Source organism: Pieris brassicae, chromosome 4, assembly GCF_905147105.1.
Source record: "Pieris brassicae chromosome 4, ilPieBrab1.1, whole genome shotgun sequence".
Classification (NCBI taxonomy): domain Eukaryota; kingdom Metazoa; phylum Arthropoda; class Insecta; order Lepidoptera; family Pieridae; genus Pieris; species Pieris brassicae.
The window spans coordinates 8,427,839-8,452,771 of record NC_059668.1 but is presented as its reverse complement, the minus strand read 5'-3'; the positions used below and the strand labels follow the sequence as shown (position 1 = coordinate 8,452,771).

At 34.2% G+C, this 24,933-nt stretch overlaps 3 protein-coding genes across 3 annotated transcripts; 1 reads left to right on the top strand and 2 right to left on the bottom strand.

Annotated features, from left to right (window-relative positions):
* Positions 1-156: 156 nt before the first annotated feature.
* On the bottom strand, positions 157-16,875 carry LOC123708442 (transcription initiation factor TFIID subunit 2). Its single transcript, XM_045659152.1, has 19 exons — positions 16,700-16,875; positions 16,569-16,623; positions 16,335-16,498; positions 16,042-16,258; positions 15,599-15,831; positions 15,205-15,382; positions 14,407-14,676; positions 13,701-13,841; positions 12,959-13,239; positions 11,966-12,205; positions 11,148-11,397; positions 9,533-9,695; positions 8,487-8,656; positions 7,188-7,401; positions 6,306-6,507; positions 3,246-3,498; positions 2,246-2,389; positions 1,079-1,207; positions 157-438 (listed from the first exon to the last, which is right to left on the bottom strand). The coding sequence occupies exons 1-19, from the start codon at positions 16,768-16,770 to the stop codon at positions 226-228; spliced, it is 3,588 nt and encodes a 1,195-aa protein (XP_045515108.1). The 5' UTR covers positions 16,771-16,875; the 3' UTR covers positions 157-225.
* A 322-nt stretch (positions 16,876-17,197) lies between these two features.
* On the top strand, positions 17,198-22,941 carry LOC123708803. The gene is made up of 7 exons (XM_045659698.1): positions 17,198-17,473; positions 17,678-17,817; positions 18,077-18,239; positions 18,610-18,828; positions 19,810-19,968; positions 21,145-21,279; positions 21,629-22,941. Exons 1-7 carry the CDS (start codon positions 17,333-17,335, stop codon positions 21,776-21,778), a joined length of 1,107 nt encoding a protein of 368 aa, XP_045515654.1. The 5' UTR covers positions 17,198-17,332; the 3' UTR covers positions 21,779-22,941.
* Positions 22,942-23,068: 127 nt separating this feature from the next.
* LOC123709017 (probable nuclear transport factor 2) lies at positions 23,069-24,933 on the bottom strand. Its single transcript, XM_045660092.1, has 4 exons — positions 24,680-24,933; positions 24,385-24,456; positions 24,215-24,313; positions 23,069-23,409 (listed from the first exon to the last, which is right to left on the bottom strand). Exons 1-4 carry the CDS (start codon positions 24,785-24,787, stop codon positions 23,296-23,298), a joined length of 393 nt encoding a protein of 130 aa, XP_045516048.1. The 5' UTR covers positions 24,788-24,933; the 3' UTR covers positions 23,069-23,295.

Below are 24,933 nucleotides of genomic sequence, written 5' to 3'. Positions count from 1 at the left end.
TATTTAGGGGCTCTAAACAAAGAAAACTTTAGAGTTATTTTTAAAATATTTAAATATATATTTAGAAATAAAAAAAATATTATTTTCTAAAAGATTATAGATAAATATGTAAATGTTATATATATTTTTGTTAATTTTATAATTAAAGAAAACAACTTTAATTAAACGCCATTTAATATATCGTCATTATAAAACTCTTTATTATCCTTACACATAATTAAAAACTTAGATTGCCCATGACATAGATATATCCTCCGAGGGACTTTGGCTTGAACTGAATGAGCTGAGGGTCTCTCGCGTCTCTTCTTTGATTTTGAGAACATCTGTGGAGGGCGGCCGGGACAGTTTGTCTTTGTGCTCCTTTAATTTGTCTTTGCTACTATGCTTGTGTTTATGTTTATGTTTATGTTTCTTCTTCTCTTTCTTTTTCTTCTTAGCCTGAAAAGGATTTTATATAATAAAAAAATAACTTCGTAGATCCCTCATAGCCCCAAACTCTCGTTCGTAGAGCAATGAGATATACTTAATAGAAAAGTTTGGTCTCTATGATGCAAGTGCTATTAAGAATGTGTGATTCGTTGACTTTTTAATTCATTACACAAATGTAAATGCATACATCGGCTTATTGTGGCCTGGATAGTGCAAATGGTCAACCGACGACGGAAATATCTTGGTCGTTAGTAAAGTCATTGTTAAATTTTGCTGCTCTTGAGTTTATTTATTACTATTCTCTGCAGTTGAGCCCCCCAGAATAGACAGCCTGAGTGAGCACACTTAGTGAGGGATTCTCCAGCACCAGAAGTGCAAGTATACATTTTCTATTTAATAACTCCAAGTTTGTTTTCAGTGGGAACGTAATATTTCTAAAATTGTATCGGTTTATACGACTGCTAATGCAGCTTGACACTACCAGTAATTATACTGACGGCGTTAAAGAAACAGATGCTATCTATTATCCCGCCAGAGGGGCCGTTCAAGTGTTACGTAAGCAGATTTACTGTAATTTATGCGAGTCGCACGTGCTGGCCACAAGGCCAACACTGTTCTAAAATAACTAATATTTAATATGGAAATATACCTTAGGTACTCCAGGATCCTCTTTATCGTGTCTAAACATGCCCGGTTCGAATCCGATCGGACCGGATGACCCGGGTATACCCGGAAGTGGGGCTGCGTTATCTGATAACATGTCACGCTTGCTTTCTTCCTGAAATCAAATACTTTTATTTCATACAAACAAATATTGACAAGTAAAAAACACAAAAATATTCGTTATAATTTATTACTTTATCATGAATAAAAACCTTATTATTAAAAAATTTAACTGCAGTGCATTTCATTCATTACGACCTTGTACCGAGCATTTAGCTATAAAGTCAATGTCAATGTCAAAATCATTCATTCATATAGGTAACACAATGTAAACTTATGAACGTCAAAAAGGAAATATATATGAAATGCTTCTAATTTTACATTTACTGCCAGTTCTCAAAACAAGGGCGTAAAAACGGAAGAGAAGAACTGGCAATAAACTCTCCGCCACTCTTTTTAATCGCCAAGTTTTAACGGCGTTAAAACTAAGTCCCTTGAATTAAAAGCATACTTTCATGTGGCTATAGTGACTTTGTATATAACGATGAGTTCGAGTATAGCGGCTGTTTTTAATGAATCATTTGTAACAAATCCCGTGCAGATATTGCGACCAGAGTTAGCCGCCAAACACACCAAGATTTATTTCTTTCAAATGTCATCGTTTGCGTTACATTCACACAGATGGTAAGCGCTATGTAGCGCGTGGATACCTTTTCCTTTTTATAGATATCAGCCAAGGGAGCGTTTAAGTATTGTGTAACAATTTTTTTTCCCCTTTTGTAACGTAAAGATGCGGGGCGTATTGAATTACGCGTTATTGTTAATATTATTGTAGGCTTTCCAGTACTTTACACTATATAAAGGTATAAAAAGTCAATGGGTGGTCACGAAACGTTTTACTATTGTGTGTGTGTGAAGAATCTCCAAAAAATTACGTAACACTTGAACGCTCCCTAAATAGGTAGATAACCTTTTGGAGTGAAATTTATGGGTTCAAAGTGATATTCTGAGTCATTTTTTATTTAACGACGAAATTAGAGTGGTACCTTCAGCGCCGTTATATGCGAAATCCACTGAATTTGGAAAAACAAATTAATTTTGACATATATATTTTAATAAGTATAAATTTAGTATTATTATCTAGATCTGTAACCTTATATCCCATTGCATCATCATTGATACTCATTATATCGACTTTATCGTCCTCCTCTTTAATGCTTGACACCGGTATTGGGAGATCTCTTGCCGGCTCCAGCGGCAATGGATCCATTATTTCCGGTTCACGTTTTATTATTGTCTGGAAAATATTAAAACAAATATTTAGAAATTCCAGAACAGTGACGTAAACGTTCTCAATCTCAAACCAGTTGCACGTTCGTTACAAAATTAAATCTTGAATTGTTCGAAATATTTTATAAATTTCGGATAACATCGTGAGGAATGTCTTACGACCTTAACTCGGGCACAGAAGGCCGACCTACCTGCCTATTAAGAAAAAAAGTTACGAAACAGATACAGTCCAACGATCTATAATTGGTACACTTCAATATAACGGGCTTATGAATAATTAAAGACATATAAATATATGAAGGTTATATTCTAATTCGTATCTCAGTCCTGAGCGTTGTCAGATACGTTTGACAGCTCTTGAAACTAGATTTAAGTTTGATTGACATTCTAGAATACGGGCCTAAGAGAATATATAAGATATATAGAATTCTAAAGTTTGTGAAATTCTTATGTTCTGCCTTTTTTCACATAAGAATCCATAAGAGATGGATTTTATTTGCAATTAATAACTGTATAAAATTAAAAAAATAATTTACGTCATCTACACTACTAAGCTACGAAATAATTGGACAGGAGACTGTTACAACATCTACTATCTACGTCTACAAACACAGCGATGACGTCATACGCTAAAACGCGCTATCAAAATAATTCCGACCGAGAATATGATACATATTGCTAACTTGTCGGCCTTGTCCACAGTGACCTGCCCTCCAGGCTATTGACAACCAAGCAGAGATCTAAGTCTCGCAGGAGGCGCCCTAGCGCTCAAGAAGACAATGTGATCTTGAGTCAGTGGTTAGACTGGTGACGGTAGAGCATCCTTCCTCCAAAAGACCATCAATGACATTACAAAAACTTACATCATCAATTTCCTGCTTGATAACGGCCTTAAGTTCCAATTCTCTCTGTTTCTCTTTCTCTCTTTCAATTCTTTCTTTTTCTCTCTCGACTCTCTCTCTCTCCTTGCTATGCATGTGTTTCATCATTGCCTGTATCTCTGGTAGGGGGACACATAGGGGTCTCTTCAATCCGTATAGAGTGTAATAGAGGTCTACTAAGTCACATCTTAACCTGGCATCATTTGAGAGATGGCTGTTCATATTGTTCCATAATCTGTAAAAAAAAATTAAATTACATGTCACTTTAATTTGCGAAGTTATTTCTTTTATAAGTCGGCCTAAGGGGCTTACGGGATAACGACAAAGGGCTGTCTTTCGGACACCAATAGCCCACAAGTTTAAGCAAATGAAGTCCCTTTTTAGGAGAGGGTAGATCTGGCACTCCCCTACTGCCTAGCTCCTCGACCACAGATCTGCCTCATAGATTACTATATAAGGGCCTATGTAAAAAATTCCATGAACGCCCATTGTAATCCAGAATACGTTGCCTGCTTTTGATGGAAGAGTACGCTCTTATCTACATTGAAAGGTTTTTTTTTCAGTATGGACATAAACTTAAAATAATTTTAATTATCAATCCAACTATAGGCAGCGGCACGTAAGTCTATCGCTGGCCGATACGTGGAGGGGAATGCTGCGCATGTGTACTGTGGCGCACGCAATGATTACCTGAATAACGATATTAAGCTGAACGAAATGTGAAAGATAGCTGCTGCGCATGATTACAGTCGCGCATGTAAGTAATATCACCTATCTATAAGATATAATAAGACAGTAAAAAAGTGTCTGTACATAGAACGTATTTCCAAAAAAGACCTAAGATATTTTAACAAGTTTATGGGATGTAGAAAAATAAAAACATTATCTTTTAATTTGTAATCTTTTATTAATCTGAATCAGAGAACGGTAGTGAGCGTGAGCCTTCAATGGTCTCGCGACAAGGCCTTTTGCTTACTGAGGGCCCGGGCTCAGGACTGCTTCGTTCGTCGGCACTAGAGTCATCTTCATTGCTATCCTCGGAACTAACTCCATCGACATGAATAATGAATTGTTCTGTTACCAAATCCACGACATGATCATTATTTGCATATTGCTCTTCTATATCCTTCACCTTTTTACACAACTTTTGCCGATCTCATGTACCCATTAGTAAAACCTTTTCTTGTATTAGGTCTATACATTTACTGACACTCCATTTTATACTTTTGCTGCCTACATATTGTTTAATAAACGATATGGAACGATAACGAAATGGCATGGCATTTCAATCGGATTTAGGTCGGGGTGGTATGGTGGTAGTCTCAGTACCAGATGACCTCGTTCAGCTAGGATTCGATCAATCGAAAATGTTTTAAATTTATCTTTGTTGATCTTTATTAAATTGTATAACTAAGGTTTCAAATGTGTTTCCTCGTACTGTATACCTTTTTCAGTGAGCCAGGTCTGCATGTCAGCTTTTTTAGAATATGAGGTTGGTGCGCGATCCCACTGCTTATTATGATAGGACGCGTTGTCGACTACCAGGACGGAATTGGGTTGTAGGTTGGGCATTAATTGAGTTCGGAGCCATTTTTCGTAGTTTTCAAAATCATATTGTCGTGGTAGTCGCCTGATTTGGTACCAGCTTTAAAAGTCAGCAACGCATTAGGTATAAACCCAGTATCAGACCCTGCGTGGACAAGGACAACCATCGGTCCAGGCTTTTGAAGAAGAGTGCGATGAATCTTCGTAAGATTCGTCTGTATAAACAATAGGCTTTCCCTCTTGGCAATATTGCTTTATTTTCCTTAAATATTCGGTAAGTTGCAAACGTATATTAGAAGTCTCAATCGGCACTTTCCGGTTGTTTTCGGTGTTTTTCCACCGAAACCCTAAACTCTTAACTATTCGCCGAAGACTTTGTTCTGAACCTTTGAAATTTTTGTCATCTTCTAGCTGGTTTTTAAGCTTCTCCGATGGTAGGAAGTTCATTATTTGTCTTGTGAAAGTTATGAATGGTTCTCTTTAATACTCCTTGGTCGAAGTTATCGATATTTGTGACTGGTCTTGTTCTGGAACGTTTTTTGCCAGGTGTTCTGAATACTGTGATCAAATCAGAACTTTTGGCTTGATTGGAGATGTTTCTTACCGTTGCGTTGCGTTTGCGTTGCTTACGTTTTTGTTGACTCTGCTGTCCTTTTTTGGATTTTACCTAATTCGCTGATTATACTTTTAAATTTTATGTTTCCTGCCTTAATGATTTCGGCAGTTTGTTTTCTCTGGCTCAAATTTACAATGTTGCTGTCCGAATGACTGAACAAAGTATTTCTAGCTTCGTCAATCTCACTTCAATCAATTAATTCGTTAGATTCCCTTTTTAAAAAACAATTCACGTCATAAACCATTTTCCTGGCTTGTCTTTTCAAACCAGTATTTGTTCTAGGCATATTCACTTTAAAGTCACAAACAAACTTAAAAACAAATAACAAACAACAAAACACTAACAAATTCAAACGTAACAAAAAACAACAAAACGTAACAACAGTAACAATAATATTAATGACGCGACTGTACACGGGTTGTGCGCGGGGCGTCGTATCGGTGCGGGGGACGGAATGCGACTGGAGAGCCAATCGACGCTACGCGCGCCCGCTCTTCATTCCGCTAGCCCCCCTCAGGTACCTTATTTTTTACTTCTGCGCAATAACGGTCAGCGCTAGAGTTTCGTGCCGCTACTTGTACGCGCCACTACCTCCACTGTGCGGAACACTACCACTATGTGGTAAACTTAGGGTCCATAGTATTGTCTTTTATAATATGTTAACTGCTATGCTTTTACACGTTAAAGAAAACACTTTTTAACCGGATTGAAGCTATGTATTATTATAAACTTATAATTATTTTACATAATTTTAAATTTCTCCCGACGTTTCGCGTGCTTTACAGCAGTAAGTTTGTACTATTAACTTACAGATTACTTCTCTTATCTTTACGCCCACACCCCAGCGAGTGTTTATTCAATATAAGTTCCATGGACCATACCTGTGTACCACAGCTTCTGTATCAAGGCGATGTCTTTGCGCACGTTCAAAGGGCGGCATCGAAACCAGCAACCTTGCTAAGCCATGCCTAACCCCTGGATCGGGGTCACTTTCAACGGCCGTCAGTAAATTCGACAGATCCTCCGGCTTTCCATCCACACGCACGAAATCCACGAGACATTCAAAGGCTGCTAACCTCACGTCTAATAAAAAAGTCTTAATTGTTTATATAAATTTCGTTTAAGATAAATTCAGTTAATAATGAATGATGTTTATGGTAATCTCGTAGTTTGGTTCAGCGCGCTATCTCACGACGATTTTTAGGAACCCTAACTAAAATTTAGAGCAGTGTTGGCCTAGTCAACGTGCGACTCTCATCCCTGAGGTCGTAGGTTCGATCCCCGGCTGTGCACTAATGGATTTTCTTTCTATGTGGGCATTTAACATTCGCTCGAATGGTGAAGGAAAACATCGTGAGGAAATCTTAGACCAAAAAGTCGACGTGCGTCAGGCGTAGAAAGCTGACCTACTTGGCCATTAGTTTAACAAATGATCACGAAACAGATACAGATATCTGAGGTCCAGACCTAAAAAGGTTGTAGAGCCATTAATTTATTTTTTAACTAATGTATATATATATATATATATATATATATATATATATATATTACTGTTGTCGACCGAAAACTTAAGTAATCAAAACTGCACTGATAAACAATACGAGTATATTTAATTAAAATATCTAAATTGAGAGATTACTCTGAGGTTTATTTTAAACCGGAATTAAAAAAAAAACTATTACAATACTACAATCTATTTAATTTTTAGTAGATTAAATATTATAACTACTAATAAAGGCTAAAAAAGTAATAAACAACCATACCAATATACTGTCCATACTGAGCATACGCGCGAAAAACAGTGGGAATGCTCGGCAAATGGCCACACTGCTGCAAACGACGTATCGCACGCAAACAACTCACTGACACCGTATTTTTGTAGCATGGCAACACTTTCTCCAAGTTAAGTACTCGAGTTACTTCTTCTAAAACTAATTTTGTGTCCGCTGATAAGGAGTCGGCAGTTATTGGAGCACCCTGTAAACACAATCAAAAATGTTAAAAAATCAGTCGTTAATGAACTATTTTAACAATCTTTTGTATCGTTGAAGCTGTCATAGACGTGTATAATTTTTATTATAAAAGTTATAACGTTACAACCGTTTAGGTTCTGAGCCTCAGATTTCTGTATCTGTTTCATGGTCGCACGTCGACTTTTTGGGTCTAAGGCCTAAGCCGATTTCCTCACGATGTTTTCCTTCACCGTTCGAGCGAATGTTAAATGCGCGCAAAAAAGAAAATCCATTAGTGCACAGCCGGGGATCGAACCTACGACCTAAGGGATGAGAGTCGTATGCTGAAGCCACTAGGCCAACACTGCTAATTTTTATTATTCAGCGTTTATTCTGTTTTCCGTATTAGCTAGTTACGTATAACAAAACCCATTATATGTACACACTAAAAGCTAGCCAAGTGTTTAAGCGTCAATACTAAAATAGATCGAGTTAACTGTCAGGCGTGCGACAATTATTGAACGCTATTGAAGGAAGACCGGATTCCATATTGGATTCGAAATTGCTAGTAAGACTGTTTATCTGTGAATACCATTTTTTTTCTACTATAGATAGTGCAATCCACGAAGACGCGTCCCACTATTAACCGTCTAAAGTATATGTGTGCAAGCTTCCGTCAATGTGTTATCGGTACACACGCACACTATGAACCACTGACGGTTCGCAAATGACGCTCGAAGTAAACCCCCCGCACCCCGCGAACCCCTCACCAAAAGATTGGTAGGGCGCGTCTTCGTTAATTGCACTATCAATACTGCAGTAACTAAATTGTAGCATGAGCATGCTCGGTTGTGGGACATTTCATACCCATTCCTTTAATTACAATTCCATTCATAATAAAAAAAATCTATCACAGCCAGCAAAATTTTGTTTTTACTAATAATTAAATAGCAGCGCTATCAATACGGTAAATTGTGTTACCTATATGAATAAATAATAGATGTTATTGGAGATTCTATAACCAGCATTTACATTATCTATGGCAATGAATTGTAAATTCAAATAAATTTTATTCGAAATCATAGACTAATTATTAAAGAAAATAATTACCGGTTGAAGAACTGATATGACTGGAGTGATAGTAGCAGCCAACGCGTCAACCAAAGCTGCGCGATAGTAGTTATCGGAAAAGTGGTTCTTCGAATTGTCGTTATATTTGAACAGATCCAGAAGGAACCGAACCACCTCCGGGGGACATATGCCGTGTATATTTCTTAGACCTGGAAATAGTTTCAAATCGTGATATAATAATCTATATGAATATTATAAAGTCTGTGAGCAATCTGTACGGACTATATATTACTCAGAAAAATATAAAGACTTTTTTCGAGGTACTCGTATTTGCAGTCGAAAAAAGTAAAAACGTTTCTTACGAACGCTGTCTTAACGAGACATATCTGATTGAGTACTAGATAAAAGCAGCTACAGCATAAATCTCTTTTATATATTTTATGTTTGACTGTTCGCGTTGAACTCAAAAATTACTACACGGAATGTATATTTCACCAATATGAAGATGATTATAAGGATAGTGTTAGATATATAATGTTTCAAGGTTCACGGTTAATAAATAGTTCAAAGTACATTAAAATAATAAAATGTAAAATGAAAGAATGCATGAAGATGTTTTAAAAATTAAAATGCGTTCCAATGCGTTATTTTTAAAATAGAATAAACAGCCTGTTATAACATTGGCAGCAATTACGTTTGGGACCGTTTAAGTAATACGTAAGCACTATAGGGGGTTGGGGTAACTTTTATACACAAATTACCCACACATTGTCTATGCTTGCTTTAAATGCATTTTCGAGGAACATACAAAAAATAAATACGTTTATATACTATTATTTTTGAGAGCTTTGCTTACTTTTGCTGACAAGAGGGGGGGGGGGGGGGGAATAAATTGCAGTAAATCTGCTTACGTTATACTTGGACGGCCCCTTTCGAGAGAATTCATAGTCTGTGGATCTTAAAATGTCACTAACTTAATGTTTTCCCGACATTTGATACTCAAATAATTTAAATAAATTATAATTTATTTAGTCCACAAATTAATTTTTATTCTATTTTATTTATCAATAAAATACTGTACTAACCTGCCATAGCAACTGGAATGGTTTTTTGCAAGTAATAATGTTGTAAATTGTCAAAATTGTTCTGCTTTATGATGTGAGGTGCGGAGAAGGAACCAAACATTTTACGAAATATTGTCAACATCGCGGGTGGACCGGCCCATGTGCTTATCATTGCATTTGCCACCTAAATAGAAAGGTTTTTTTAATCCTAAACAAAAATCATTTTTGTGACGACGACCCTAAGTCGAATTGGTTCGGAAATACTTCAGTGGGCAGCTGGTTCCACATAATGGTGGTGCGCGGCAAAAACTGCCTTAGAAAACGCTCAGTTGTGGAACGACGGACGTCGAGGTGGTACGGATGGTATTTTGTATTTTGCCTTGACGTCCGATAATGAAACTCAGCTGCGGGTATTAGACCGAACAACTCTTCTGAACATAAGGTGGTAAGTAAATGCCGTAGAAGATGCAGAGAGACCCAAGGTAGTATTTATTTTTAATTTAGCCTTCCGTAGGTCAAATTCAATACGTTTTCGCCAAAGGCTTTTAGAGATTAGCTTAGTTAAGACTAAAATTAAGACTTATACCTATAATATATAACTGAAAAAAATATTTTCCAAGTAGGTTTGAATTTTAGTTTATTTTAGAGTTATGAGTTAAAATTTACATAAGTATTTCGCAAATATTAAACCTACTTAGAAAACCTGTCAACAATAATACGTATATAATACAGAAATAGGAACGGATAAACCGAATTTACTAAAACTTGGAATATCCGAGATATTTGTGGACTAACATACATACATACGAAATTTAGCTCACCAATGTTAAAACCTAAATATTTGATGATTATTTAGGTGGATCCAATTCCAACAATATCAAAACTCTTCTCCTCCCCCTTTTTTTAAATCGGTTTGGTAGAAGCAAAAATATCCTATTCATTTTTTTAGTGTTAGTAAAACAAGTCCGTGCGTACAAAGTGCACATGTCAGAAGTGATACTTCTCTGTAAATTAATTATTACCAAGGTAGAAGCCCCAATAGATGATCATGTACCAATATATGATCACTCCATGTATTTGTATATCTATATTCACACTGTTTAGGGAGCGTTCAAGTATTACGTAACAAATTTGGGGGGGGTCCACTTGTAAAACGTTACGATGCGGGGCGGGGATTGAATTACGCGTTAGTGTTAATACTATTTTTCACTTACCAGTACTTTACATCACATAATGGTAAGTTTTAGGTATAAAGAGTCACTGGGAGAGGTCACGAAACGTTTTACTATTGGATACAGAAAACGTGAAGAATCTACAAAAATTGCGTGACGTAATACTGGAACGCTCCCTTACACAGTGTATATGTGCTAATGATAATATAAATAAATAAAAATCTGCGGTTACTGCACAGGAGGTTATGCGATAGAATTGCCATCTAAAGTTCTAATATGTAACTACTAAACGAATACATCAACCAATAGCGTGTATTCTCGATCGCCCTTTCTCACTCTCGCTCAATCGGTCTCAATCGCTCTCTCCCTTTTCTTCGTCAAAAACGCTGCATATCTTCGTGACGTTTCATCCGTAAAAAAATAACCCTCATGCGCCCAAAGAGGTTTCACTTCAAAAATCATACCTTCGTCAAACAATGGGCGGCCCTACACCTAATCTTATAGAAAGTCTGTTCATTTTCTATAGCATCCGTTAGGGCCATCCTCGTAGCTGGCTCTGGGTAATTATGGAGGGCGTCGATCGCCTCACTCTGCGCCGTGACGTCACGCTCGTGACGTAACTGGTACTGCCATTGGTAGTCCGGCTGCGATATGACAGTGCTACGTAGAAGTGACATCTCGGGGTCTAAGCGGATCCATAGTACTGGGGAATCGCTGAAAAAGTGATTTAGTCATACAGTAGAACCTCTTTAAGTCAAAAATCTCCAACATTCGCTGAATCAAAAATGTTATATTTGTTTACTGTTGAAATTACGCCCAATTTAGTTTATACTGTTTTAATTTTGAAGTTATACTTCTCTTGGCGCGTTAGGGAACAATGATAAGAGTAAATTTTCACAAAAAACCGACACTGAAGTATGATCAACATTTTAAAATATTTTTTTTCGTTTCTTTAATTATGTAGAAATAATGTTTTTGTGATATTTATAGTGCGTTATAATAAAACTTTCAATGTATCTAAACACCTTTTTTTCTATTTATAGTGTAGTTTTTTTATAAACGTAGCATAAGGCGAAAGATTAAAAAAATATCTTGTTACGCCAAAGAAGTATAATTTCTAACGCGTGTACATAAGTACACACACATGTTTTTAAAAGGGTTTGCTTTGCGTTATTAATTATTTTACACAGACAAGATCGTGAAAAAGAGAGCCATTTACATCGCCTATCTGTAGATAATTAAAGAATTTAAAGTTTTTTTGCCATAATTTACTAATACTTACTCCATTGCTGACAAATCCATGTCCACTTCCTCCCCGGTACAAAGAGGAATCTTCTTCTTCTTATTTCTTCTACTCTTACTGTGACACGTTATATCGGATTTTACAACTGTATTCTCAATTTGCAATGTGTGCTTGAATGTACCGTCTAGTTCTTGTAGCTGCACGAGCAACGGACCGACATACTTACGTATACCGCGCTCGTGCACGGAGTCTTGGCGTATTTCTAGTTCCACCGTATTTCTGAAAAGTTTTTTTTTATTTATTTTTATTAATTGTTTGCTTGTATTACAAATAATGACTCGGTTGTAATTGGCTGTGTTAGATATTTAATCAATTACACAAATACCACGATGTAAAACGATGTCTTATGAGCTGTTTTTTAAACGTGTGGTTAAAATATTAGTTATATAAATTTATTTTTAATACGGAGATATAATTTGTATTTTTAACAAATAAACACAAAATCTACTGGACCGGTTTTACAAATTCTTTCAACATTACTATGCTTAATCCGTGAGAGAATCCTAATTATTTTACATAATTACAAAAATAATCCGACGTTTTGCGTGCTTTACAGCGTGCGTGGTCACGGTGACCGTGTATAATTATAAGTTTATAATAACACATAACTTAAATCCGTTGAAAAAGTGTTTTCTTTAAAACAAGTATCCATCAGTGCCGGGGCGGAGTGCTAAAATATATATATTCATATAGAAACGATTATTGTAAAGAGAAATTGTCGTTCAATTACTTAGACCCTACAATTAATTCGGACAGGTCAAGGCTGAGCACGAACGACTCCATTGTTCAATGAGAGTATCAGTTTTTTTTATTTTCTTTTTCTACGGATTTTATAATTCAACATATCGTAAAACCTCGTCTGTTGGTGGTCAAATATCTATTTAAATATATAAATACATTTTTTAAAGAATTCTCGTTATTTACATTTTTAGATTTTCCCTAGAACATAACTTAAATTTGAGCAATAAATACCTTTTCCTATTAAAAACAGAGGTCAACTGAAACTTGGCATGCCCTCCCGTCCTCACCCATTGGTCCACAAACACGGCCATATCTTTACCGGTTACCGTAAAAATTGCTTTCACGAACAAATTAGTTGATAGCAATAAATGACCCCAGAGGCCACTGCCTATTTTAGTATTGGCTGCATTTGTCGCCAATGACAATTGTTTATTGAATACCTGCAGTAATAACTCTTGGCCTATCCTTTGTTCTAACATACGGAGAACCAAATGGGACTTTTTACGCATTACCTGAAAGTTCCAACATCAAACTTAATATGCAAACTATACAGTATACAGAGTATAAATGATCATTTATTAGCGTTAAAAAGTTCACGTTATATGGAGAGAAAAGTTTTTGGGAATTTGTTACACTGTATATACAATTCTAAAACCAAACTTATTTTTTTATACAAAACATTTATTGTTCTAAATAATCTAATTCTCATAATAATCTGGTTTCTATTTATACAAAATGGTCGCAAATATTTACCCTATGGAATAAAATATATACCATGCGGATTGTTTAGACGTAAAAATTCGTGTAATTTTCTTAAAATAAATTAGTTTAGAACATTCGTTTTTTTAAACCTTCGGGTGTGGTCATCGTAATTTATATATATTTTATTTATAAATTTATTAACATGTAAATATTTAAATGTGAGACATAAAAGCTCTATTTATTTATTATATATATTGAAGTATTGAAGTACCTCTGTATAATGCGGTGACATCGTATTGACATTCCTGACGGGAAAGAAGAAGACGTCTTTGGATTCGACTCGTGCGCCACTCGCTGCTGGCTGCCAGGGATCCAGCACAATACCACCATATTGCTCTTCGTATTGCACGACCTGAAAATATAACCCATTTAAAAGTGATTAATGCTTTATAATAATTATTATTATTTTGATAATTATTATAAAATTAAATCATTCAAAATCATGAAACTGGCTTTTTGCTGACACTTTTTCTGTCTGGAAGAGAGCTTAAAAGAAATAAGCTTAGTATCATTTTATTTTTGTCTTCATTGTACCGGTTTTTAAAAGCAATTAAGTATTAATTAAATATATTTTTTTAATCATGCTAATAGACCTTATAAAGAAATATATACTAAATGAAGCTATATATGTAAAATTATAATTGTATTACTAACCTCATCAACAACATATAAATTGAATTATTAAATGAAATCATACTTAAACTTTCTAAACACATCCTTTCTTATATATTTCTAATGAGAACTAGAAAATAGGCATACACTTTTTTACAACTAAACAAAATAAAGAAAAATTTAAATAACGCCATTGATTTACTGAATTGATATTTACTTAAGCCAGCACTGGATTTTGATCATGAATACACGTGTACACACATTAAAATTTATAATAGAGAATTCAGTTAATTATAGAACATTACCTCTTGGAGTTCTTGATGAATACGATATCTATATTCGTTATTTCCAAAACACTTCTTCGAGTACAATCCGCATAGGTAATCCGGAATACCTTTTGCAAGCCACAAATCTGACCAATTCTGCATAGTTATGAAACAGCCGAAGAACTGTTCGGCTACAGCTTGAGCCATAGCTTTTCGGCTTATGTATGTCTGGTCAATAATTGCAATTGAATGAAGTAAGTGAGTACTCAGTATTGACATTGTGGTGTAGGCAGTTGCTTCATGTTCAGTCTGAAAGATAAATACAGATTATGTTAAACTACAGAATAAAAACTACTAAAAATAATAATAACTAACAAGAATTAACTTCAATCCCACACATAGCCAGCTTAATACTACACAAACCTCTAACTAAAATCAGAATGAAATAGTCCCACAAATACAAATTATGTCGGATTGAGTCTACAACAGTTGGTGTGGATGCATGTGGTAAATAGTAGCAGTGGACTTATTCCGAATACCTCTGTGAAGGTTGGAAGATGGGCTTTGATGCAGTAATAGAATACTATGGCGGTGTTTTATTTATATTACATTTCTCATGTAATATAAAAAATTATCTATGTTTTATTGAGAATAAACTTCTTTAAACCATAATTCATAATTTACCATATTTTATTTATTCTTATACTGGTTGCCTGGAAGACATAGCTTGAAAACTATAAGGCCAAACTTTGCCATCCTAATAATTTACTTGTTGGCTTGTACTGGTTTTTAATGCAATTAAGTATTACATCAAAAATAAATGATTTTAGTACTAACCTCATCCACAAAAACTTGTTTGTAGCAAGGATATGGATATCTTGTAGACAATGTCTCCTCATAAAATCCAAACGCCTCATGCAGGTATCTCACTGTGTTCTTCAATATTTGAAGCAAATTTGGTAAGCAGTAGTGTGTTACCTCATTCATGTGTGGGTCCACATATACCTCAAATGGCCTGTAAAAGTTAAAATGTGTAGTACTCACATACTTGATCACATAATGCCTTTGGTACCAAAAAATGGTAAATTGTGTTGTTGATTTAGCTTTGTAAATATCTCAAAAGTTGAATCCTACATTATTTTAACATATAGGAGTGACCCTACATGTCAATTCCGTACCTGAGGGTCAGTTTGCCACTATATTATTTTCAAGCAAATATTTCAAGACTCACCCAATAGCCAATGCAATATTTGGAGCACAAGCAGGTGTATTAACTACATAATGGAATGTTTTACGTCTATGATCCGGTGTATAGACCACATCAAGTAACTCCCCACAGGAAACAGCAGTTAAACACTCATCTACTGTAAATTCTAATTTCCAAGTACATGGCTCAGCAAAGCTGTCAACACATGGAAACCAAAGCCTTGCAGAGTGGCCATATGTAAACATGTGAGCAGATTTCTGAAAACCAATTCACAGAACTCACTTTATCAAAAGCTGCATTAACCAATTTACATACACAATGACAAAACAACATTATTGAAAAAAATTAATGTTGCATATCTTGTTAAACACATTATTTAGAAATATGTTTGCCAAGATTCTTATATAAAATTATGATAAAAAGAGTTATCAGATAAAGATATAATAGAAAGCTCTATGGTAACATACCTCAACCAATGAACCCTCTCCTTCAGGAACAACAAAGTGCATTCCCCCTTGAGGAGACTCTAAAGAAAACTCAATACCAATTCTGAGTCCTCTCCCCTCACCAACCAAATGAGCAGCTTCATCTGGTACTTGGATATGAAGCTCACCAGAATTGTGATCAGGGTCTATTTTCTGAGCTGCTGATAGATGAAACTGGGAGAAAACTTCCAAAGATCTCCTGAAATTATCCAAACACATGTAAGAATTTAATTGAGTTTTTATCTAATGTATAGTAAACACTTTTAAGCACTTACGTATTGGGATCATTTTGACATATATCCAAGAAGGGATCAAAATACTGGAAGTTTGCTTCATATTGATCATTTAGACACACTCTGTATATGCGACACTGTTTAGCGTTTAAACGAATATACCTTAAATTATCCTTTAACGGCACTATGGTGAGTTCAACAAAACCCTGAAATTTTGAACATATTTTTAAGAACATTAACGGTTGTTTATATTTTATAAGGAGTAGAATTACATACAATGACACTTCTTCTCTCGAAACTTATTCCTGTTAAACTTAATATCTGATGAGCTGTAATAGTACAAACGTTTTATTAAAATTATGTAGGGCAATTAAATTAGATATTTCTCTGTTAATCGGGATACTTATAATTTGAATGGGCGGCAATTATCACCAGTTCGCTCTTTTTTCACAGTATTTCCACTGACTTTTTTGTTCATCTTGCTAGGTCATTTCGAAACGAGTTTGTAGACCAAGTCGAGTTTACTTTTATAAAATTTATTTTTCAAAATAAAAATGCTAAACAAATACGCTATCAAATGACTTTAAGCAAGTCGAATGACAATTGACGTTATTAACCGGAGTGGTAAACAGCAGTATAACAATGTAGAATGTGACCTTCTACTATAATTTAAGATTATTTTATGTTAAAATTTAGATTATTTATAAAGATGGTGTGAACCACATTATACAAATAAATACGAGTTCACACGTTAAGAACGTATTGGTCTGCGCTAATTCTCCACTTTGAATCTGAGGAGTGGTCACAGGCCTACAAAATTGTATTGGGAAAATATGGCAATACTAAATTTTAGCCTTCATGGATTATTGTGATTTTATTTCATCTGTCAAAATAAAGACAGAAGATCTAGAGGACATTACGATTATTATTTATTGCTTTTTCATCTTACTGTGTCCTAAAAAGATTTGTGTGTGAAAGTTATTGCAAATTATTATATAACAAATTATCTTTCATGTTTGCTTTTAACAAAACAAGTCAAAATGGGAGACTCGCCGTATTTGACCTGTTTGGTTTTGTACATATTTTCGTTTCAAATTATTGCCACTAACTCCCGTACCTCTAATATTTGGAAATTAGATGCTGAACAAGGTCAAATTATTGACGGAACTTCAGTATCGCAGGTTTGTCATGTTTAATTTCATGTGCTTTATATAATCAATATTCAAGGCACTTACGGCTGCAAATAAAAGGCTTGCAGTTTCAGTTTAACAAACTTTCAATTTTCTGTGTGTAATGAGGTAACTTTATTGTCAAACTCAATTTATTATTTTTTCAAAAATATTACATTATATGAGTTATAATGAAATTGTTTTATTTGCACACAGGATGACTCTGAAAAAGCTAAAATGACTGAAGAAGATGTTGTTTTCAATATAATAACATCAACTGTATATTATGGCAATACTTGGACAAAGCACAGCTTTGATATGTTCTGCACTGACTGCCAGATGTATGAGCAACAGAGGTACGCTAATATGTAGCACACCTTATACTAACAATAGTATAGGTTTGTTTTGGGGCTATTTACACATGATTTATTGTTAATGGTATTTGTTCTTACTGACTTGCATGGATTGTGGCCTATATTAAATTATGCAATCAAACATGCAATTTAAAAAAAGGTCATGATTTAAAAAATATTTTTAAGAAATTAAAACTTTGCTTTTTATGATTTATTTTAATGAACTGGACTAAACAAATCCTTAGATTATTCTTTTTTACAGAAGTGCCTCTGATAATAATGAAGAGATTAATCAACCAGACACCAATACTGGTGAACTTGAAGATGAATACTTAGATTGCGGAAAAGCAGTTAATTTTACATATTATGATAACTTAGTTGGTGTGGCTAGACGCCATAGACATCCAAATGTACCTGAACCTCAAGTAAGTAAATAAGTATTTGAATAAATAAAACTGACCTATAGCTAACAGACTATGTAGCTATGTGGTGTCTTTAGGAACTCCAGAATTTCTTTCCCAAATTTTTGAAAGAGATAGACAGTACTAAAATTCTTTGTGTATTCTGTTTTCACATGAATTAATTTACTTTGGGAACTGCAGCTGATTAATATTATTTAATCATCTCATTTGTGATTAAATTCTTTTTTAAAAGACACCTTTGCTATTAGTACACAATTCACTAACTAGGTAACATAAGATAAAATCTATTTCTGTTGGATGGGATCTAGGTGAACCATATATGCTACCAAATCTTAATACTATGTAACTTTAAATTGGACTGTGATAATTACAGATTGCCCTTATATTTACAAGGAAAAAAACATACAAAAACGGTATAACCGAGTTAGATATTAATACACTTGAGAAGCGTCTTAAAAAAGCAAAAAGAGAAAAACCTAAATCAGTACAATTGTATAATCAGATTGGTAATTTCTGGAGAATCAAAGGTGATACAAGACTGTCAATTGAATGTTTTAGACGTGCATTGGCAGTTTCTCCTTATAATGCAGAGGTATGTTATTTGTGCCATGACATTTATGTATAAAATAACTCTTGATTTTATACTTGAGAAATATCATTCATATCAATATCAAGCACATAAATAATTTAAACATTAAAGTAGTTTTAAAAGTAAAACTACATAGGTACTTAACTAGCAGGTGTACACTGCGCCTACAAAATCTGAGACTAGAACCTATAAATAAAATTTATACCACTGGATTTTCATTATCATTTCTTTTTCGTAAAAAGTTGTGTTAAGTTACTGCGTAATTTACGTAATTATAGTTATCGACGTAGAGAACATTTCAGGATATATACACATAATATATGTCTTTTCTAAAGTAAAGTAAGTAGCCCATTACAAACATTCCGTTAAAAAACCGTGTACCGCAGCGACTACTGCGTTAATATCTTCATATTAATGGCTTCTGAGATGTTCCTTTGACCGCGGCAATAGGTAGAATTCCCTAGAAGTTAGGTTGAGTGAATATGGAAGATGTTCTTCGTTGTTAATGGAAGTTCTTCCTCATTTTAACTCAGCTCTAACGCGTAACTATAGAATATGGAGTCGCATGATCTCCTAATGTGGCTCTCATGTCTTGAACGTGTTCAGTACCAAAAATTTTCAAGCAAACATTTAGTTCCCGCGCGAACTTCAATTTTATAAATTTTTAAGAACACGTTCCTAACACATACGTATTATATTCCGATTAGATATGAGTAAAACGTCTCTCACAAATTAAGTCTAGAACCACTTTTTGTCTTTCTCTCTTTTTAAACAACTGAACCGTGTAGGTCTCAAGTTATCTAAATATTTTATTGACTAAGCTTTTTAGTGGATCACAATTTGCAAAAAATCGACGTGCTTTACAGTATTAATGGGCTGCAAGAGACTGACAGCCAGCCTACTGGTATTATATATAACCAAGGACAATAATACTACATAATTTCATTATTCATATTTTTTTTAAATAATTGTGTATGATTTAAGGTACTGCTGAACCTAGGACGCGTTCTGTTCACCCTTCAGTACTTAGACGACGCGATCTATTTGACGCGGCGGTCGCTCGAAGTACAACCTCCAGATCGCAGTGCCTGGCAACAGTACTTCACTCTTGGAGAGATATTCAAGGCATATGGACATTATCAGGTATTAAGCGACAAAACTTTGTTTCTGTTTAGTTTTCTGCTCTGTTCCATTTTATCTTCTAGAGTCAGGAAATTATATACTCTACTATAATTTATTGGTCAGTGAAAAATCATCGTAAAATAATCTGATATAAGAGGACTATTCGCTTGATAGCCCATAGCCGAATGTAACAATAATATCCGCTCCGTCCGGGTAACGAACCCAATACATCAGGCATCACGGTTTAGCCACAAGTTAATTTGCTATTAGACGCTTTATCTCTTAAGCTGAAATATGGGTTAAAAGTTTTTTGTCTTAAGAATGTTAAAGATAAACATATTCATATGGGGTAATGTATTTATTATTAGAGTAACCGTGCCTCCATTGATAAACAAGCCATATTTCCAAGGAATAATTTATATGTTTAAATTGTGGTGTAATTGTATGAATTAAGCTTTAATAGAAATATTTGTTGTTGGCTTAACTATGTTGGTTGGTGATGACTTTTCTGTATGCAATTAACACTCGCTCGTTCGGTGAAGGAAAACATCGTTAGCAATGTCATGCCTAAGATAAAAATCACACAGAAGACTCACTTGTCTAATAAGAAATATACGAGACAGATTTAGAAATGTGAGGTTTTTTGAAGTGAAACCTCTTTAGGCGCATGAAATATATATATATATATATAGGGTAATTTTTTTACGGATGAAACGCAATAATAATTATAAAGTCACGAAGATATGCAGCGTTTTTGTCAAAGAAAAAAGGAGAGAACGATTGAGAGACTGAGAAAGGGCGAACATAGCATCAAGCAAATAGCCATAGAGCAAGAGTATAACGACAATAGATGCTACTTTTACAAGATATTAAGATAATGTTGAAACACGAACTTACAATGCAATAATGCTTTAGTCAAAACAATACCAATAGAAATCGATTAGCGTCGAATAATATAAATATCGAAGAAATAAATTTATAATTTGTATTAATTTTCTTTATTAGATTTTATAGACTTTATTTTAGAATTTTCTTTAGAGAGTCCCGGAAGTCTAAAGCTTTAGATTTGTATTAATATGAACAAGACTTAAAAAATTGTTTGCCATAGAAGTTCACTTCTGACATGCGTACTTTGTACGCACGCACTTTTTTTAATATTCGCGAATCATTGAAATAAAAGCCATATTCATGTTTCAGGAAGCTGCTGTTCACTTAAGGCATGCTCTGGATCTCAGGCCAGACTTTGAGCCAGCACTGACTGCGCTTAAGGATATTGAGAATATACCTGAAGCCACAGTACATGTGTACACCTTACTTATTATTGTTTGTTTGGTATGTTTTTAATAATTTTTTATATTATATACATATATGGTTCGGAAATAGTAGAGTTCCTCTGAATATAATTTAATTATATATAAAGTGAGTTATAGACTATTTTTTGAAACATATCTCCGGAAATAATGAATTTATATGATTTTGAAAATTATTTCACCTGTCGCAAACTATATTAATCCAGACGGAATAGTAATTCAATGTGATTTAGGTTTCAATATACTAGGGCGTGGAGCGGCCATTTATATAGCGGCCAGTAACGATCAGAGCGCACTGTATTTAATATAATATATATTAAGTTATGGTCGTGGCACATCATTGCACTATACATATTTAATTAACTGTTTAGGTGATGGGAGTACTACTTGTAATCCTGTCATCAGTGGATAGCGGAGGCGAGGCGGACGATCACAAAACGCGTCACTTCAACCGCGCCATGGCCATGCGATCTTTACGAGGCGTGGTCGGATCACGCGGACGTAAAAAGGGCGGGGCTTAAACCCTACCCCGCCTTCTTACGATCTTGGCAAGTTGCTCAAAATATTAACCAAAAATTACTTTAAAATATGTACTTATTGTAGAATTAATGTTTCCTTTTGTTGAAAAAATTGAAATCCAATAAGTTGCTGTTAACTTAATTATTATCATCTAAAATAACTGTTTTTATAATTGTATTTAATTTCGATTGGAATCTCGAAGAACGCTTTGGTTACGATGTCATTTACGGCCGTTAATATCAAAGTGATGTACGGAGATGTTTTAAATCTTTTAAAATGGAATGGTAACGAATGAGGTTTTTATAGTTGTAATAAGCATGTCGTATCAACTTGCTGAAGATCGTAAACCAAAATCCTTGAAAATTAAGATTCGCTTGCTAAATAAAAAATCGCAGGCTAAAAATATGTATTGAACGCCTAACGTTTGGGTGGGGAATGTAAATTGTGGTACTGTTCTATTGTTATTAAACTTGTTATTTTGTTAGTTATCTGTTGATATTTTACTATGTATGAGTGCAGCTTGGAACATTGTCAATTGTCAAAACTATATAAAAACTAATTTATTTCCGCCCTTCATACATAGTATTAAGTTAGTAGGATCCCAAAGTTGTTTTCGTGTTGTGAAAGAGGCTACGCTGACTGGTTGTGTTATATGTAGTAATGGAACAGTACTGTCAATAGAGGCTATAATGGCTATGTACAAATATTACATATAAATTGACCGTTTGGTCTTGCCATGTTTAATTTGATCTCTGCTACGTAGTCTTAGAAGATCAAATAGTTTTTAATATTTGATATTATTAAAACATCTGACAATTGCTTTAATATACATTTGTTAGACGATTACGTCGTCGAATGTTAAGTATTCCGAAGCGGTATTTATTGTGAGTGCCCTTCTGAAAGAAAAAATAGTATTGGATTTGTAAAGCCAGAGACCCTTGGCCCGCGATGGAGCGTTTCACTGCAACCTAGTCATACACTTAGGCGAGTTTGGCTGAACGCGGCTCGGTGTAATTTGTAGTAGTGCAAGTAACTTGTTAAGCGTTCGTAGCGTCTAAGGATTTTAAGAGCAAGTCTTGAATTCTGAGATTGGTAAAATGTACCTGTTTTCAGTGGTTCGTTTGTTATTTTTGACTATTTATTAATACATGATTGTCTTAGCGTCTACATATGTTTTATTTTCCTAAATAAGACCTTACTCATGTTACATCAAAATTCGCTATCACCATCACACAAATGAAAATTAAATTCAATTGAAATTGAAAAATGAATTATAAATTAAAACTACTACAAAAAAATTAATTGTTTATTATTACAAAATGTATACATTTAACTGAAAAAGTTCGCCATTCATTTACTACATTATCTTTAAGGTTATCTAAGCCAATATCACACCAAATTCTGAGGAAATATACAATTTTTTGAATTTCATAGGCGATGATTGCAGAAATAAATCTTATATACCTTTATAATTAACAAGATACAGCATGGGTTTGTTCGCGTTGATTTAATAAAGTTATTAAGCAATGTCATGGATACCGAGACGGAATAAATCATGCTGAACAAAGAATGAGTCTCCAAGTGGCTTTAAGACAAATGTTTGCACATATGGGTGGGGTGGGTCATCATCACACTGAAATGAAAAATTACTTGATTATTTTAAGGAATCATATTGTAAGGGATAAGGAAATTGAGAGAAGCTTTTCTAAAAGCTATGAAAGCAATAATGCTATATGGATTACAATCTAGCTCATAAAATAATTACGCCTAAAATAATATTATTTAATTTAACTTATTATTATTTTTCTCTACAATACTAGTTATTAAGAAGTGGAAATGGATAATTTTAGGCGTAGATTGGAGCTTGTTAAAGTATATTTCACAAATGTACATTCTAAGTTTTGCCATACACAAATGGAACAAGGCTTAGGCGTATTTGGTCTTGGGATGATAAGTACAAGACTGCATGTACTATGTACAATGTAGTTAGGTTAAATAGTACAAATTATTATTGTTTTACTATATAACATGCATGTCTACCATACACTTACATAATATCGAATTAAAAGAAACCATAACAAAGAAAAACACATTCAAGTCAATAATGTTTGGATTGTATTATGAACTGAATTATGAACACTCGAGTCAGGAATAAGGTAAGAACACAATTGGTGAAAACATGTAGTGTGCATTTAAAAAGGTAACCATTTTGCTTACTAGTTGAAATTATTAAACATTGTGAAGAGCCAGTCTGAACATATCATGTTCAACATAAAAAGAATTTCCGATTGGCCTCAATACAAATGTTTGGAAATATCCATGAGGAAGATCGTCATCTGTCTATGTAAAATATACTAATAATATTATGTTTCATGTTTCTTATTACAATTTAAACTGTTTCTAACAATTATGAAAATAATTAATAATCCACTACTAACCTGCAATCTGCCGAGCACATTAATTAAAACACCACCATCAAACATTGGTTGTGAATCTACAGATGTTATTATTCTACCAATTTTTTGAAAAGTTAAAGCCTGAAATAAACATTATTTGTTAACCTTAGCAGTATATCTTAGACATGATAAATAAAATTAATTCCACTCACATTCAACTTTTCCATTATTTTAACAGCACCTTGAAGTTGGACACCTTCAAAAGTCATAAATGATGATTCAACCTAAAATAAATAAGGCGATCATCAGATAGGAATTTTCTAGAAGTGGAAAACGCAAAACCATAATTTACTCTAGGCAATTTTTCGGCGGGAGCTTAGTGTAGGTAGGGAAATATTAACCTTAAAATTACTGAAATATTTTATGAAATAACCCTACAAGGCTTTCCTATTAAATATTATTTTATTGCAACAGGTTAAGCGTTTATAAAAAAATCTAAATACTCACATTGTACATATTAGCCAGGTTTGCTCGTTGTGCCGGATCGTCAAACAAAGTGTAATATTGTTGTACAAAACCTTTTCCTATAGCATCGTATTGCGGATTGAGTGCCATTTAGAAGTATTTTATAATGAGAATGCGGATAAAAGTATGAAATTCAATGCAATTGTAATGTATATTTCTGGCCTTTGATGGGCCCCAGTTTTCACTTTCATGAAGCAAACCTCGATGTTGCCACCATTAATGGCACAATTAGCAAT